Source organism: Bufo bufo, chromosome 5 (assembly GCF_905171765.1).
Source record: "Bufo bufo chromosome 5, aBufBuf1.1, whole genome shotgun sequence".
In the NCBI taxonomy this organism is placed as follows: Eukaryota; Metazoa; Chordata; class Amphibia; order Anura; family Bufonidae; genus Bufo; species Bufo bufo.
In genome coordinates, this window is record NC_053393.1 from 549,122,288 (window position 1) to 549,138,270 (window position 15,983).

Genomic DNA, 15,983 nt, shown 5'->3' on the forward strand with positions numbered 1-15,983 from the left:
GTATACTGTATATATACACTACAGAGGACAGTATACTGTATATACACTACAGAGGTCAGTATACTGTATATATACTACAGAGGACAGTATACTGTATATATACTACAGAGGACAGTATACTGTATATATATACTACAGAGGACAGTATACTGTATATATATACTACAGAGGACAGTATACTGTATATATATACTACAGAGGACAGTATACTGTATATATACACTACAGAGGACAGTACACTGTATATACACTACAGAGGACAGTATACTGTATATATATACTACAGAGGTCAGTATACTGTATATATACTACAGAGGTCAGTATACTGTATATATACTACAGAGGACAGTATACTGTATATATATACTACAGAGGACAGTATACTGTATATATACTACAGAGGACAGTATACTGTATATATACTACAGAGGTCAGTACACTGTGTATATACACTACAGAGGACAGTATACTGTATATACACTACAGAGGACAGTATACTGTATATACACTACAGAGGACAGTATACTGTATATATATACTACAGAGGTCAGTATACTGTATATATACTACAGAGGACAGTATACTGTATATATACACTACAGAGGACAGTATACTGTATATATACTACAGAGGACAGTATACTGTATATATATACTACAGAGGACAGTATACTGTGTATATACTACAGAGGACAGTATACTGTATATATATACTACAGAGGACAGTATACTGTATATATATACTACAGAGGACAGTATACTGTATATATACTACAGAGGTCAGTATACTGTATATATACTACAGAGGACAGTATACTGTATATATACACTACAGAGGAAAGTACACTGTATATACACTAGAGGACAGTACACTGTATATATACTACAGGGGACAGAATACTGTATATATATACTACAGAGGACAGTATACTATATATATACTACAGAGGACAGTATACTGTATATATACTACAGGGGACAGTATACTGTATATATACTAGAGGACAGTATACTGTATATATACTAGAGGACAGTATACTGTATATATACTAGAGGACAGTATACTGTATATATACTAGAGGACAGTATACTGTATATATACTACAGAGGACAGTACACTGTATATATACTACAGAGGACAGTACACTGTATATATACTAGACAGTATACTGTATATATACACTACAGAGGACAGTACACTGTATATATACTACAGAGGACAGTACACTGTATATATACTACAGAGGACAGTATACTGTATATATACACTACAGAGGACAGTATATTGTATATATACTACAGAGGACAGTACACTGAATATATACTACAGAGGACAGTACACTGTATATATACTACAGAGGACAGTATACTGTATATATACACTACAGAGGACAGTACACTGTATATATACTACAGAGGACAGTACACTGTATATATACTACAGAGGACAGTATACTGTATATATACACACTACAGAGGACAGTATACTGTGTATATACACTACAGAGGACAGTATACTGTGTATATACACTACAGAGGACAGTATACTGTATATACACTACAGAGGACAGTATACTGTGTATATACACTACAGAGGACAGTATACTGTGTATATACACTACAGAGGACAGTATACTGTATATATACACACTACAGAGGACAGTATACTGTATATATACACTACAGAGGACAGTATACTGTGTATATACACTACAGAGGACGCTATACTGTATATATACTACAGAGGACAGTATACTGTATATATACTACAGAGGACAGTATACTGTATATATACTACAGAGGTCAGTATACTGTATATATACTAGAGGACAGTATACTGTATATATATACTACAGAGGACAGTATACTGTATATATACTACAGAGGACAGTATACTGTATATATACTACAGAGGACAGTACACTGTATATATACTACAGAGGACAGTATACTGTATATACTACACAGGACAGTATACTGTATATATACTACAGAGGACAGTATACTGTATATATACACACTACAGAGGACAGAATACTGTATATATACACTACAGAGGACAGTACACTGTATATATACTACAGAGGACAGTATACTGTATATACTACACAGGACAGTATACTGTATATATACTACAGAGGACATTATACTGTATATATACACACTACAGAGGACAGTATACTGTATATATACTACAGAGGACAGTATACTGTATATATACTACAGAGGACAGTATACTGTATATACTACACAGGACAGTATACTGTATATATACTACAGAGGACAGTATACTGTATATATACACACTACAGAGGACAGAATACTGTATATATACACTACAGAGGACAGTAGACTGTGTGTGTGTGTGTGTATATATATATATATATATATATATATATATAGGCTCCAGATGGCGACCAAAATGGTCGCCAATGCGACTTAGAATTGCTAAATGGCGACAAGACTTTGTATTCTTGTTGCCATGTGCTCCTAGTCCCTCCGCTGCTCTGCCTCTCACACACGAGGAACTGACATGGGACGCTCTGCTGTCAGCGCGGCCATGTTCTTCTCAACAGCACAGGGAAGAAGGAGGCAGTCCCTCCCCCCTGTGCCGCTGCTACCAATGGGCTGATAGCAGGGAGGAGGAGGGGAGGGGCTGTGGCCACTGCGCCACCAATGAATATAGTTTACGCCTGAATACAAACGCAGGCTGCGCTGCAGGTGCCGGCCATATCCCATATCCGGCCTCTATGACTGCGCGCTGCGATCCACCGCTATTAACCCCTCAGGTGCCGCACCAGTATTATAACTATTATAATCATTGGTCCCCTCCCCTCCTCATTGGTGGCAGCTTCTGATCAGAGCCCCAGCAGTGTAATCCTGGGGCTCCGATCGGTTACCATGGCAGCCAGGACGCTACTGAAGCCGTCCATGGTCAGCTCCCTGCTGCTGTGTGCACTATGCCCAGGGACAGTGTGAGGTCCTAGTCACCATCATAGAGATCTATCAGGGTGAATAGGACAAGGGATGAAAAGATCCCAGGTTCTAGCCCCTAAGGGGGGAAATAGTTATTAAATAAAAGGTAATAAAAAAAAAAATAATAATAATAAAAAAAATACTAACTTCAAAACATTAAGTTTAAATCACCCCCTTGATAATTTTACATATAAAATATATAAACAATAAATAAATATTACATATCGTCACGCCCGAAAAAGTGCGAACTATTAAAATATTTAAAAATATCTCCTATGCGGTGAACGCCGTAACAGAAAAAAAAAAAAACTTGCAATTTGCCATTTTTTAGTCACCTTGTCCCGACAAAAATTAGGATCGGACTGTTCTGTTATGGTCCATGCGTTCCATAAAATGTGAAACGCACGCAGCTTTTTTTGTGTTTTATTTTTTCACGTGGTATCGAGTATCGCAATACTTTTTTATGGCATCGAAATCGAGTCAAAATTTTGGTCTCTATAAACTCACAGCCTTATTTGGCTTATAATCACTCTTGTCCCAGACATTAAAACAAGAGTCCAAGAGGGGCCTGGATGTGTTTCTGGAGCGTAATAATATTACAGGCTATAGCTACTAGAGAGGGGTCGTTGGTCCAGGGAGTTATTCTGATTGGAGTCGGGAAGGAATTTTTTCCCGAAAAGTGGGGAAAATTGGCTTCTACCTCACAGTTTTTTTTGCCTTCCTTTGTCGAACTGGATGGACAGAGGGATTTTTTCAGCCTTATAGACTATGTTACTATGTTAAGTGTTTAAGCGAATCCCAAATATAAAACTGACCCACAATCCACACGGTCACAATCTAAAGGACGACGCTCCTCTCTGTACTTGTAGTGACAAGCCGTCAATCAGAGGATGAGGAAGGCAGGAGCGGCCATTCTGCAGGTCTGCGCTGAGTGCACATATCAGCCGAGCGCCGGCCGAGAGCAAACAATGACCGCAGAACCGGGGGGAGAATAAAACCGCCAGCACGCTGACAGGTGGAAGCATGATTAATGGCATCGACGTCGCTTGTCAGGCTTGGCTTGAAATGAAAAATTGGACTGACGCAGACAACTGACAGCAATGAATGATGGAGCCAGGTGTCAGGAACGGTCATCACATCCATCACCGGGACCCGGAACAACAGGCGGGGGAAATAATCCATAAGAGACCCAGAGAACAGCACTATACTAGGTATATTCCTGTACATAGGGGCAGTATTATAGTAGTTATATTCCTGTACATAGGAGGCAGTATTATAGTAGTTATATTCCTGTACATAGGAGCAGTATTATAGTAGTTATATTCTTGTACATAGGAGCAGTATTATAGTAGTTATATTCTTGTACATAGGAGCAGTATTATAGTAGTTATATTCTTGTACATAGGAGCAGTATTATAGTAGTTATATTCTTGTACATAGGAGCAGTATTATAGTAGTTATATTCTTGTACATAGGAGCAGTATTATAGTAGTTATATTCTTGTACATAGGAGCAGTATTATAGTAGTTATATTCTTGTACATAGGAGCAGTATTATAGTAGTTATATTCCTGTACATAGGAGCAGTATTATAGTAGTTATATTCCTGTACATAGGAGCAGTATTATAGTAGTTATATTCTTGTACATAGGAGGCAGTATTATAGTAGTTATATTCTTGTACATAGGAGCAGTATTATAGTAGTTATATTCTTGTACATAGGAGCAGTATTATAGTAGTTATATTCTTGTATATAGAAGGCAGTATTATAGTAGTTATATTCTTGTACATAGGAGCAGTATTATAGTAGTTATATTCTTGTACATAGGAGCAGTATTATAGTAGTTATATTCTTGTACATAGGAGGTAGTATTATAGTAGTTATATTCTTGTACATAGGAGCAGTATTATAGTAGATATATTCTTGTACATAGCAGCAGTATTATAGTAGTTATATTCTTGTACATAGGAGCAGTATTATAGTAGTTATATTCTTGTACATAGGAGCAGTATTATAGTAGTTATATTCTTGTACATAGGAGGCAGTATTATAGTAGTTATATTCTTGTACATAGGAGGCAGTATTATAGTAGTTATATTCTTGTACATAGGAGCAGTATTATAGTAGTTATATTCTCGTACATAGGAGCAGTATTATTGTAGTTATATTCTTGTACATAGGAGCAGTATTATAGTAGGTATATTCTTATACATAGGAGCAGTATTATAGTAGTTATATTCTTGTACATAGGAGGCAGTATTATAGTAGTTATATTCTTGTACATAGGAGCAGTATTATAGTAGTTATATTTTTGTACATAGGAGGCAGTATTATAGTAGTTATATTCTTGTACATAGGAGCAGTATTATAGTAGTTATATTCCTGTACATAGGAGGCGGTATTATAGTAGTTATATTCTTGTACATAGGAGGCAGTATTATAGTAGTTATATTCTTGTACATAGGAGCAGTATTATAGTAGTTATATTCTTGTACATAGGAGCAGTATTATAGTAGTTATATTCTTGTACATAGGAGCAGTATTATAGTAGTTATATTCTTGTACATAGGAGCAGTATTATAGTAGTTATATTCTTGTACATAGAAGGTAGTATTATAGTAGTTATATTCTTGTACATAGGAGGCAGTATTATAGTAGTTATATTCTTATACATAGGAGCAGTATTATAGTAGTTATATTCTTGTACATTGGGGGCAGTATTATAGTAGTTATATTCTTGTACATAGGAGCAGTATTATAGTAGTTATATTCGTATACATAGGAGCAGTATTATAGTAGTTATATTATTGTACATAGGAGCAGTATTATAGTAGTTATATTCTTGTACATAGGAGGCAGTATTATAGTAGTTATATTCTTGTACATAGGAGGCAGTATTATAGTAGTTATATTCTTGTACATAGGAGCAGTATTATAGTAGTTATATTCTTGTACATAGGAGCAGTATTATAGTAGTTATATTCTTGTACATAGGAACAGTATTATAGTAGTTATATTCTTGTACATAGGAGGCAGTATTATAGTAGTTATATTCTTGTACATAGGAGGCAGTATTATAGTAGTTATATTCTTGTACATAGGAGCAGTATTATAGTAGTTATATTCTTGTACATAGGAGGCAGTATTATAGTAGTTATATTCTTGTACATAGGAGCAGTATTATAGTAGTTATATTCTTGTACATAGGAGCAGTATTATAGTAGTTATATTCTTGTACATAGGGGCAGTATTATAGTAGTTATATTCTTGTACATAGGAGCAGTATTATAGTAGTTATATTCTTGTACAGAGGAGCAGTATTATAGTAGTTATATTCTTGTACATAGGAGCAGTATTATAGTAGTTATATTCTTGTACATAGGAGCAGTATTATAGTAGTTATATTCTTGTACATAGGAGGCAGTATTATAGTAGTTATATTCTTGTACATAGGAGCAGATTGCGGCGCAGAGGTCCTTTGTGCTGCAATCTGGGAGTTCTCCGCACTCACGCCAGGTCTAAAAAAGTGGACGTGGCGCGGGCAGGAAAGGGCCGTCTCATTTACTATTTTCTGTGCCTGTTGTAGGCATAGAAAACGGTCTGAATATAAGATAGGAAGCTCGGATGGAAGCGGTCTTACATTTAGAAGCAGCGCAGGATACCGGCGCCTCTTCATAACTTCAGTCTAAAACGCCGGTCTTAATAAATGTGCCCCAAAGTGTATTAGAAGGTGGAGAGACCATTCACTATACAGTAATTATTCTTCATTGCTATACCCGGGGCAGCTCCATTAGACAGACGTCTTGCCCACAGAGGTTGCGCACCTTCGCTCAGCAGATTGGTTCGGCTCACTTAGCCTTGGCGTCACTTACCTGAGCGCTGCTCTGGGCGGTCTGTCTTGGGCTCAGTAACAGCGTTGGCTCCACTCCTTGCTTCAGTTTCTTGCTGCAGGTTTTGTCGTCTGGTTTTATTTCAAAAGCTTCTTGCTCAAAGTGCAGGGAACATAGTTGGTATCTCTCGACATCACCACGGTCCAGATCCTTCAAGAGTTGAGAACACTCCTGGCCGGAGACCCCGCACAGACTCGCCCATCTCTCCGCTGTCTCTCGGTTTGCTGGGAAAGGGTGGAAGGAGACTGAGATGTCCGTCCTCCCAGAAGCGTTCCTGCAGCCCCTCACCAAGCAGTGAGACATCATGGACCTGACAAGAACAGGAGGCAGAGACTGGTGTCAATCAGTGTCACTTCACTATGACATATCACATCCCTCCGGACAGAGAGTCCCAGGAACAGCAAGCAATTAGCATAACAATAAAGACAAGAGGTAAAAACACATTACAAAAAAGGGAGTTTATGGGGGATGGGGAGCAGAGTCGGCCACAGCGACCATCCACACATTCACCCTCAACTCCCCCATTAAAGCAAACCATAGAGATCAGAAGTTATATAGGATCAGGCTGGATGGATATACCCTAATTGTTGTTTGTCCTGAAATAAAGGGCTCCAAAGGGGACCACAGGCGCTTACATCCTGTATTATACTCCAGAGCTGCACTCACTATTCTGCTGAAGCAGTCACTGTGTACATACATTACTTATCCTGTACTGATCCTGAGTTAGATCCTGTATTATACCCCAGAGCTGCACTCACTATTCTGCTGGAGCAGTCACTGTGTACATACATTACTTATCCTGTACTGATCCTGAGTTACATCCTGTATTATACTCCAGATCTGCACTCACTATTCTGCTGGTGCAGTCACTGTGCACATACATTACTTATCCTATACTGATCCTGAGTTACATCCTGTATTATACTCCAGAGCTGCACTCACTATTCTGCTGGTGGAGTCACTGTGTACATACATTACATTACTTATCCTGTACTGATCCTGAGTTACATCCTGTATTATACTCCAGAGCTGCACTCACTATTCTGCTCGTAGAGTCACTGTGTACATACATTACTTATCCTGTACTGATCCTGAGTTACATCCTGTATTATACTCCAGAGCTGCACTCACTATTCTGCTCGTAGAGTCACTGTGTACATACATTACTTATCCTGTACTGATCCTGAGTTACATCCTGTATTATACTCCAGAGCTGCACTCACTATTCTGCTGGTGCAGTCACTGTGTACATACATTACTTATCCTGTACTGACCCTGAGTTACATCCTGTATTATACTCCAGAGCTGCACTCACTATTCTGCTGGTGCAGTCACTGTGTACATACATTACTTATCCTGTACTGATCCTGAGTTACATCCTGTATTATACTCCAGAGCTGCACTCACTATTCTGCTGGAGCAGTCACTGTGTACATACATTACTTATCCTGTACTGATCCTGAGTTACATCCTGTATTATACTGCAGAGCTGCACTCACTATTCTGCTGGTGCAGTCACTGTGTACATACATTACATTACTTATCCTGTACTGATCCTGAGTTACATCCTGTATTATACTCCAGAGCTGCACTCACTATTCTGCTCGTAGAGTCACTGTGTACATACATTACTTATCCTGTACTGATCCTGAGTTACATCCTGTATTATACTCCAGAGCTGCACTCACTATTCTGCTCGTAGAGTCACTGTGTACATACATTACTTATCCTGTACTGATCCTGAGTTACATCCTGTATTATACTCCAGAGCTGCACTCACTATTCTGCTGGTGCAGTCACTGTGTACATACATTACTTATCCTGTACTGATCCTGAGTTACATCCTGTATTATACTCCAGAGCTGCACTCACTATTCTGCTGGTGCAGTCACTGTGTACATACATTACTTATCCTGTACTGATTCTGAGTTACATCCTGTATTATACTCCAGAGCTGCACTCACTATTCTGCTGGAGCAGTCACTGTGTACATACATTACTTATCCTGTACTGATCCTGAGTTACATCCTGTATTATACTGCAGAGCTGCACTCACTATTCTGCTGGTGCAGTCACTGTGTACATACATTACTTATCCTGTACTGATCCTGAGTTACATCCTGTATTATACTCCAGAGCTGCACTCACTATTCTGCTGGTGCAGTCACTGTGTACATACATTACTTGCCCTGTACTAATTTTAGGTTAGTGTGTATTACACTCTAAAGCTGCACTTCATTCTGTCGCCTTCAGAGCTGAAATCTCCCAGTGTCTGCAGAGATGTTTCACTGGTGATTTGCATTCAGAATGCACAGTAAAAGCGGAGTGTTCCTGTGTACGTCGCGGGGGTCGGGAGAGATGGATGTTGGTCAAACAAGCATTCAGCACAGAGGTAACTTATGTGTACGTCTGCCGGATCGCACTGCCCAGTTTCGCCTGAAGCCTGTAACCATGGAGACACGTCAGTCCGCATAGGAAATGCATACGCAAAATTACAAAACTGAATGCAAAGTTGTTTTGTGATGCATTTGTGCATTAAACAATGGTTGCAAAAGTGTTCATACCCTTCAAAGGGGTTCACCGAGATTTCCCCTGGATAGGTCATTAGTATCTGATCGGTGACCCCCGCCGGCGCTCCTGTGAACACTGCGGCATTCTCTCAGCTCACCAAGCACGGCCGCGATATAACGTACGGCGAGCATGGAGAAGGCAGCGGCGCTCACAGCTGATCGGCGGGGGGTCCCGGGGGTCCGACCCTCACTGATTACCTATCCTGAGGTTAGGTCAACAGTAAAAAAATCCTGGAAAACCCTTCTTTTCAGGATGAAGAATGTGGAAAAATTGTCACCAACATTCAGCACAAATATGTCACTGAACGTGAAGGTCTGAACCAGAAAAGATGGAAAATAAATACTGACTATATATAAAAAATAAAAATAAACTCTCTTCCCGGAATTCGTTTTTGCCCCAAACATCCCCGCCCTGTGTCCCACAAGTCTCCAGCTGCAGCGGTGTGGTCAGTGTGTAATAATCATGGAGGAGCAGGGGGTGTCCCCGGGCCCCGGGCGTCTGCTGATCTCACTCTGCTGGGAAGAAAGTCATGCATTGCAAAGTAGGGCACTTGTCAGCTATGATAAATGCCCCCATTTGTGAGAACGGCTGCAACAGGATGGGGGGGGGGGGGGGGGGGGGGGGCGCAGAGATAACTCCCGGCTCCTCCCCCTCCCTGCAACCGACGGGAGCAATAGTGACAGCGACGAAAAAGGCGAAAATCACTGGATAAAGTCAGAGTAAAAAGCAACAAATAAATATCATATAGAACATAAAATACAAATGAAGTAATAAAAAAAATAAAATCATAAAAAAATATACAAATATCAACACAATACGTATAAATGTGTATGTATGGAGCATACAGGAGGAGAGCCACAAAAATCTAGACGGACAGTCCTGAATAAGGGCTCACGCACACGACCGTATGTATTCTGCGGAACACAACAGCCGGCGCCTAATAGAACAGTCCTATCCTTGTCGGTAATGCGGAACGGAAATACGGACATACGGAAACAGAACGCACACGGAGTGACTTCCGTTTCTTTTTTGCGGACCCATTGAAATGAATGGTTCCGTATACGTCCGCAAAAAAAAAAACAGAACGGACACGGAAAGAAAATACGTTCATGTGCATGAGAATTTAAAGTAACAATAAAAAATAAAATAAAAATTTGGACGTAATACTAAATTAAAATTACATAATAAATATTTTTTAAAAATATAGAAAAAAAAAAAAAAGAAAACACCAGGGTATAATGGATAATGAAATTATATAAAGGAAAAATCTAAGTAACACTCGGAAAAATAATACAATAATAGTATAAAGTGAAAAAATAAAATACATAAAACTATTTAACTGAAACTATCTAAAATAAAGAGAAAATATAAAAAAAATAAGAGTAAATAATAAACTAATAAATAATAAAAAAAATATATACACCGGTACATAAACATATAAAAATGGTGACACTCCATTAGTCTGAATCTAATGGGCAAAGGGAATAAAAGAGAAAAAAATCTAATTAGAAATTTTAAGAAATCTTATAAAATAAAAGAAAATGAATGGAAAAAATAAATAAATAAATAAATATGCAAATAAAATAAGAGGAAATACCAGGCGGCACAGACAAGAAAGTATAAAATGCAATAAACAGGTCAAAATTATAAGATATATTTTTCAATTTCATAAAATAAAAAAAAATCTGAAATGTAAAGATAAAATATAAAATGAGCTTTATCCATAATTAGGAAAATATGGTGTAACATGAGGGGCAGGAGCGACAGGACAGGTGGGACCTCTACGTGGCTGCGGCCCCCACCATCACCCCCGGGTGACACGCAGGAGACGATCTCATGTGTGAGGCGATGGGGATTCGACAAGGTGATGACAAAACTGGAATGTGGAGGAGAAGGAGCAAGAGCGCTCAGTCATCACAGGGGGCAACATGGAGATATTGGGGGGCACTACACACGCATGTGTCCGGGGACTGCAGATGGCAGAAGGTGGCAGCAGCAGCCATAGTGGGTGCACCCGGACATGGAGATAAAGGATCTGGGGGCACAGCATAGCCTGGAAAAATTTTGGGGTGCAGGCAAAGGATAATGTAAGAGCTGGATGACGAAGAGATTACTGCAGGTCTAACAATGGGGGGCTAAATATTGGGGTACATCTCTAATGTGGAGAAATGTTATGCTGTTAGATATCGGGGTGCTCTGAGGGAGGTTGGTAGATATCGGGGTGCTCTGAGGGAGGTTGGTAGATATCGTGGTCCTCTGAGGGAGGTTGGTAGATATCAGGGTGCTCTGAGGGAGGTTGGTAGATATCGGGGTGCTCTGAGGGAGGTTGGTAGATATCGGGGTGCTCTGGGGGAGGTTGGTAGATATTGGGGTGCTCTGAGGGAGGTTGGTAGATATCGGGGTGCTCTGAGGGAGGTCGGTAGATATCGGGGTGCTCTGAGGGAGGTCGGTAGATATCGGGGTGCTCTGGGGGAGGTCGGTAGATATCGGGGTGCTCTGAGGGAGGTTGGTAGATATCGGGGTGCTCTGGGGGAGGTCGGTAGATATCGGGGTGCTCTGGGGGAGGTCGGTAGATATCGGGGTGCTCTGAGGGAGGTCGGTAGATATCGGGGTGCTCTGAGGGAGGTTGGTAGGTATCGGGGTGCACTGAGGGAGGTTCGTAGATATCGGGGTGCTCTGAGGGAGGGAGGTTGGTAGGTATCGGGGTGCACTGAGGGAGGTTGGTAGATATATCGGGGTGCTCTGAGGGAGGTCGGTAGCTATCGGGTGCTCTGAGGGAGGACGGTAGATATATTGGGGTGCTCTGAGGATGGTTGGTAGATATTAGGGTGCTCTGAGGGAGGTTGGTAGATATCGGGGTGCACTGAGGATGGTTGGTAGATATCGGGGTGCACTGAGGGAGGTTGGTAGATATCGGGGTGCACTGAGGATGGTTGGTAGATATCGGGGTGCACTGAGGATGGTTGGTAGATATCGGGGTGCTCTGAGGAAGGTTGGTAGATATTGGGGTGCTCTGAGGAAGGTTGGTAGATATCGGGGTGCACTGGGGGAGGTTGGTAGATATCGGGGAGCTCTGAGGGAGGTTGGTAGATATTGGGGTGCTCTGAGGAAGGTTGGTAGATATCGGGGTGCTCTGGGGGAGGTTGGTAGATATCGGGGTGCACTGAGGATGGTTGGTAGATATCGGGGTGCACTGAGGGAGGTTGGTAGATATCGGGGTGCTCTGAGGAAGGTTGGTAGATATTGGGGTGCTCTGAGGAAGGTTGGTAGATATCGGGGTGCTCTGGGGGAGGTTGGTAGATATCGGGGTGCACTGAGGATGGTTGGTAGATATCGGGGTGCACTGAGGGAGGTTGGTAGATATCGGGGTGCTCTGAGGAAGGTTGGTAGATATTGGGGTGCTCTGAGGGAGGTTGGTAGATATTGGGGTGCTCTGAGGAAGGTTGGTAGATATCGGGGTGCTCTGGGGGAGGTTGGTAGATATCGGGGTGCTCTGAGGGAGGTTGGTAGATATTGGGGTGCTCTGAGGAAGGTTGGTAGATATCGGGGTGCTCTGGGGGAGGTTGGTAGATATCGGGGAGCTCTGAGGGAGGTTGGTAGATATCAGGGTGCTCTGAGGGAGGTTGGTAGATATCGGGGTGCTCTGAGGGAGGTTGGTAGATATCGCGGTGCTCTGAGGGAGGTTGGTAGATATCGGGGTGCTCTGAGGGAGGTTGGTAGATATCGGGGTGCTCTGAGGGAGGTCGGTAGATATTGGGGTGTTCCGGGGGAGGTTGGTAGATATCGGGGTGCTCTGAGGATGGTTGGTAGATATCGGGGTGCTCTGAGGGAGGGTGGTAGATATCGGGGAGCTCTGAGGGAGGTTGGTAGATATTGGGGTGCTCTGAGGGAGGTTGGTAGATATTGGGGTGCTCTGGGGGAGGTTGGTAGATATTGGGGTGCTCTGGGGGAGGTCGGTAGATATCGGGGTGCTCTGAGGGAGGTTGGTAGATATCGGGGTGCTCTGAGGGAGGTTGGTAGATATCGGGGTGCTCTGAGGGAGGTTGGTAGATATCGGGGTGCTCTGAGGGAGGTTGGTAGATATCGGGGTGCTCTGAGGGAGGTCGGTAGATATCGGGGTGCTCTGAGGGAGGTTGGTAGATATCGGGGTGCTCTGAGGGAGGTTGGTAGATATTGGGGTGCTCTGAGGGAGGTTGGTAGATATCGGGGTGCTCTGAGGGAGGTCGGTAGATATCGGGGTGCTCTGAGGGAGGTTGGTAGATATCGGGGTGCTCTGAGGGAGGTTGGTAGATATTGGGGTGCTCTGAGGGAGGTTGGTAGATATCGGGGTGCTCTGAGGGAGGTTGGTAGATATTGGGGTGCTCTGAGGGAGGTTGGTAGATATCAGGGTGCTCTGAGGGAGGTTGGTAGATATCGGGGTGCTCTGAGGGAGGTTGGTAGATATCGGGGTGTTCTGGGGGAGGTTGGTAGATATCGGGGTGCTGATACAGTTAAGGTGCTGAATGTTGGGGTTCAGTCTGTGACGTGCAGGGCTATGCTGTATACTGGGGGCAGAAGGTAGGAATATCAGGGTGCCTGATGTACATCATGGCTGCAGGTTTGGGGTCCAGGGCAGGTGTTGGGATGATGGATATCGGGGGCCCCGGGTGATGTGTGGCAGCTCCAGGGCAGGGGCGGATCTGCGGGGTGCAGGGCTGGGGCCCCGGGGAGCCCCTTACCTCGCTCAGACATGCTGCCCCGGCTCCGGGGGGAGACGAGATCCGGGTGTCCGTCCTTTTGTCTGGGCTCCGGGGATGTGACTGCCGGGGAGCGGGGAGGACACAGCACAACCAGGGCGGACAGGAAGTAGGAGGAGAGAGGGGACATGGAGGCCGCGCACCCCGCACACCGCCCCGGAGCGCACAGCAGACCCCGCACCGGCCGCACAGGGTCCCACCTCAGCCGCAAAGCATCACTGGGAGCTGAAGTCCCCTGACCGGAGGAGAGGAGGGGGCGGGGGCAGGGAGAACTACAACTCCCGTCATCCACTGCCCGTGTGTCACAGTCATCAGTGTCCCCTCATCTCCCCCTGTGTCACAGTCATCAGTGTCCCCTCATCTCCCCGTGTGTCACAGTTATTAGTGTCCCCTCACCTTCCCCATGTGTCACAGTCATTAGTGTCCCCTCCTCTCCCCATGTGTCTCAGTCATCAGTGTCCCCTCATCTCCCCGTGTGTCACAGTCATTACTGTCCCCTTATCTTCCCCTGTGTCACAGTCATTGCTGTCCCCTCATCTCCTCTTGTGTCACAGTCATCAGTGTCCCTTCATCTCCCCATGTGTCACAATCATAAGTGTCCCCTCATCTACTCCTGTGTCACAGTCATTACTGTCCCCTCATCTCCTCCTGTGTCACAGTCATTACTGTCCCCTCATCTCCCCCTGTGTCACAGCCATAAGTGTCCCCTCATCTCCCTCTGTGTCAGTCATTAGTGTCCCCTCAGCCCCCTTTGTGTCTGTCATTATTGTCCCCTCACCTCCCCCGGTGTGTCACAGTCATCAGTGTCCCCTCATCTCCTCCTGTGTCACAGCCATCAGTGTCCCCTCATCTCTTCCTGTGTCACAGCCATAAGGGTCCCCTCATCTCCCCCTGTGTCACAGCCATCAGTGTCCCCTCATCTCCTCCTGTGTCACAGCCATAAGGGTCCCCTCATCTCCCCCTGTGTCACAGTCATCAGTGTCCCCTCATCTCCTCCTGTGTCACAGCCATCAGTGTCCCCTCATCTCCTCCTGTGTCACAGCCATAAGGGTCCCCTCATCTCCCCCTGTGTCACAGCCATCAGTGTCCCCTCATCTCCTCCTGTGTCACAGCCATAAGGGTCCCCTTATCTCCCCGTCTGTCACAGTCATTATTGTCCCCTCATCTCCCCAAGCATCACAGTCATCAGTGTCCCCTCTTCTCCCCAAGTGTCACAGTCATTAGTGTCCTCTCATCTCCCCCTGTGTCAGTCATTAGTGTCCCCTCATCTCCTCTTGTGTCACAGTCATCAGTGTCCCCTTATCTCCCCCTGTGTCTGTCATTAGTGTCCCCTCATCTCCCCATGTGTCACAGTCATTATTGTCCCCTCATCTCCTCCTGTGTCACAGTCATTACTGTCCCCTCATCTCCTCCTGTGTCACAGTGATCAGTGTCCCCTCATCTCCTCCTGTGTCACAGCCATCAGTGTCCCCTCATCTCCTCCTGTGTCACATAATAAGGGTCCCCTTATCTCCCCGTCTGTCACAGTCATTAGTGTCCCCTCATCTCCCCCTGTGTCACAGTCATTATTGTCCCCTCATCTCCCCCTGTGTCACAGTCATCGGTGTCCCCTCATCTCCCCCTGTGTCACAGTCATCAGTGTCCCCTCATCTCCCCAAGTGTCACAGTCATTAGTGTCCCCTCATCTCCTCTTGTGTCACAGTCATTAGTGTCCCCTCATCTCCCCATGTGTCACAGTCATGAGTGTCCCCTCATCTACCCATGTGTCACAGTCATTAGTGCCCCCTCATCTCCTCGTGTGTCACAGTCAT

The 15,983-nt window shown here is 43.8% G+C and overlaps 2 protein-coding genes across 9 annotated transcripts in view; both read right to left on the minus strand.

The window, feature by feature from the left end:
* The window catches only part of KRBA1 (KRAB-A domain containing 1), a 67,005-nt gene extending 52,488 nt beyond the window's left edge, over nucleotides 1-14,517 (minus strand). For 6 of the 8 annotated variants that reach the window (XM_040431401.1, XM_040431400.1, XM_040431405.1 and 3 more), the window contains exons 1-2: nucleotides 14,155-14,516; nucleotides 6,848-7,175 (exon numbers count right to left, since the gene is read on the minus strand). In XM_040431401.1, coding sequence (XP_040287335.1) covers nucleotides 6,848-7,171 — 324 coding nt within the window. In that variant the 5' untranslated portion in view covers nucleotides 7,172-7,175; nucleotides 14,155-14,516. Of the gene's footprint in view, nucleotides 1-6,847; nucleotides 7,176-14,154 lie in introns of all 8 variants that reach the window. The other 2 variants (XM_040431402.1, XM_040431403.1) reach the window with 1 other exon arrangement.
* Nucleotides 11,616-14,302, minus strand: LOC121002635 (early nodulin-75-like). The gene is made up of 3 exons (XM_040434074.1): nucleotides 14,155-14,302; nucleotides 12,220-13,889; nucleotides 11,616-12,146 (listed from the first exon to the last, which is right to left on the minus strand). The coding sequence occupies exons 1-3, from the start codon at nucleotides 14,300-14,302 to the stop codon at nucleotides 11,616-11,618; spliced, it is 2,349 nt and encodes a 782-aa protein (XP_040290008.1).
* Nucleotides 14,518-15,983: the final 1,466 nt, after the last annotated feature.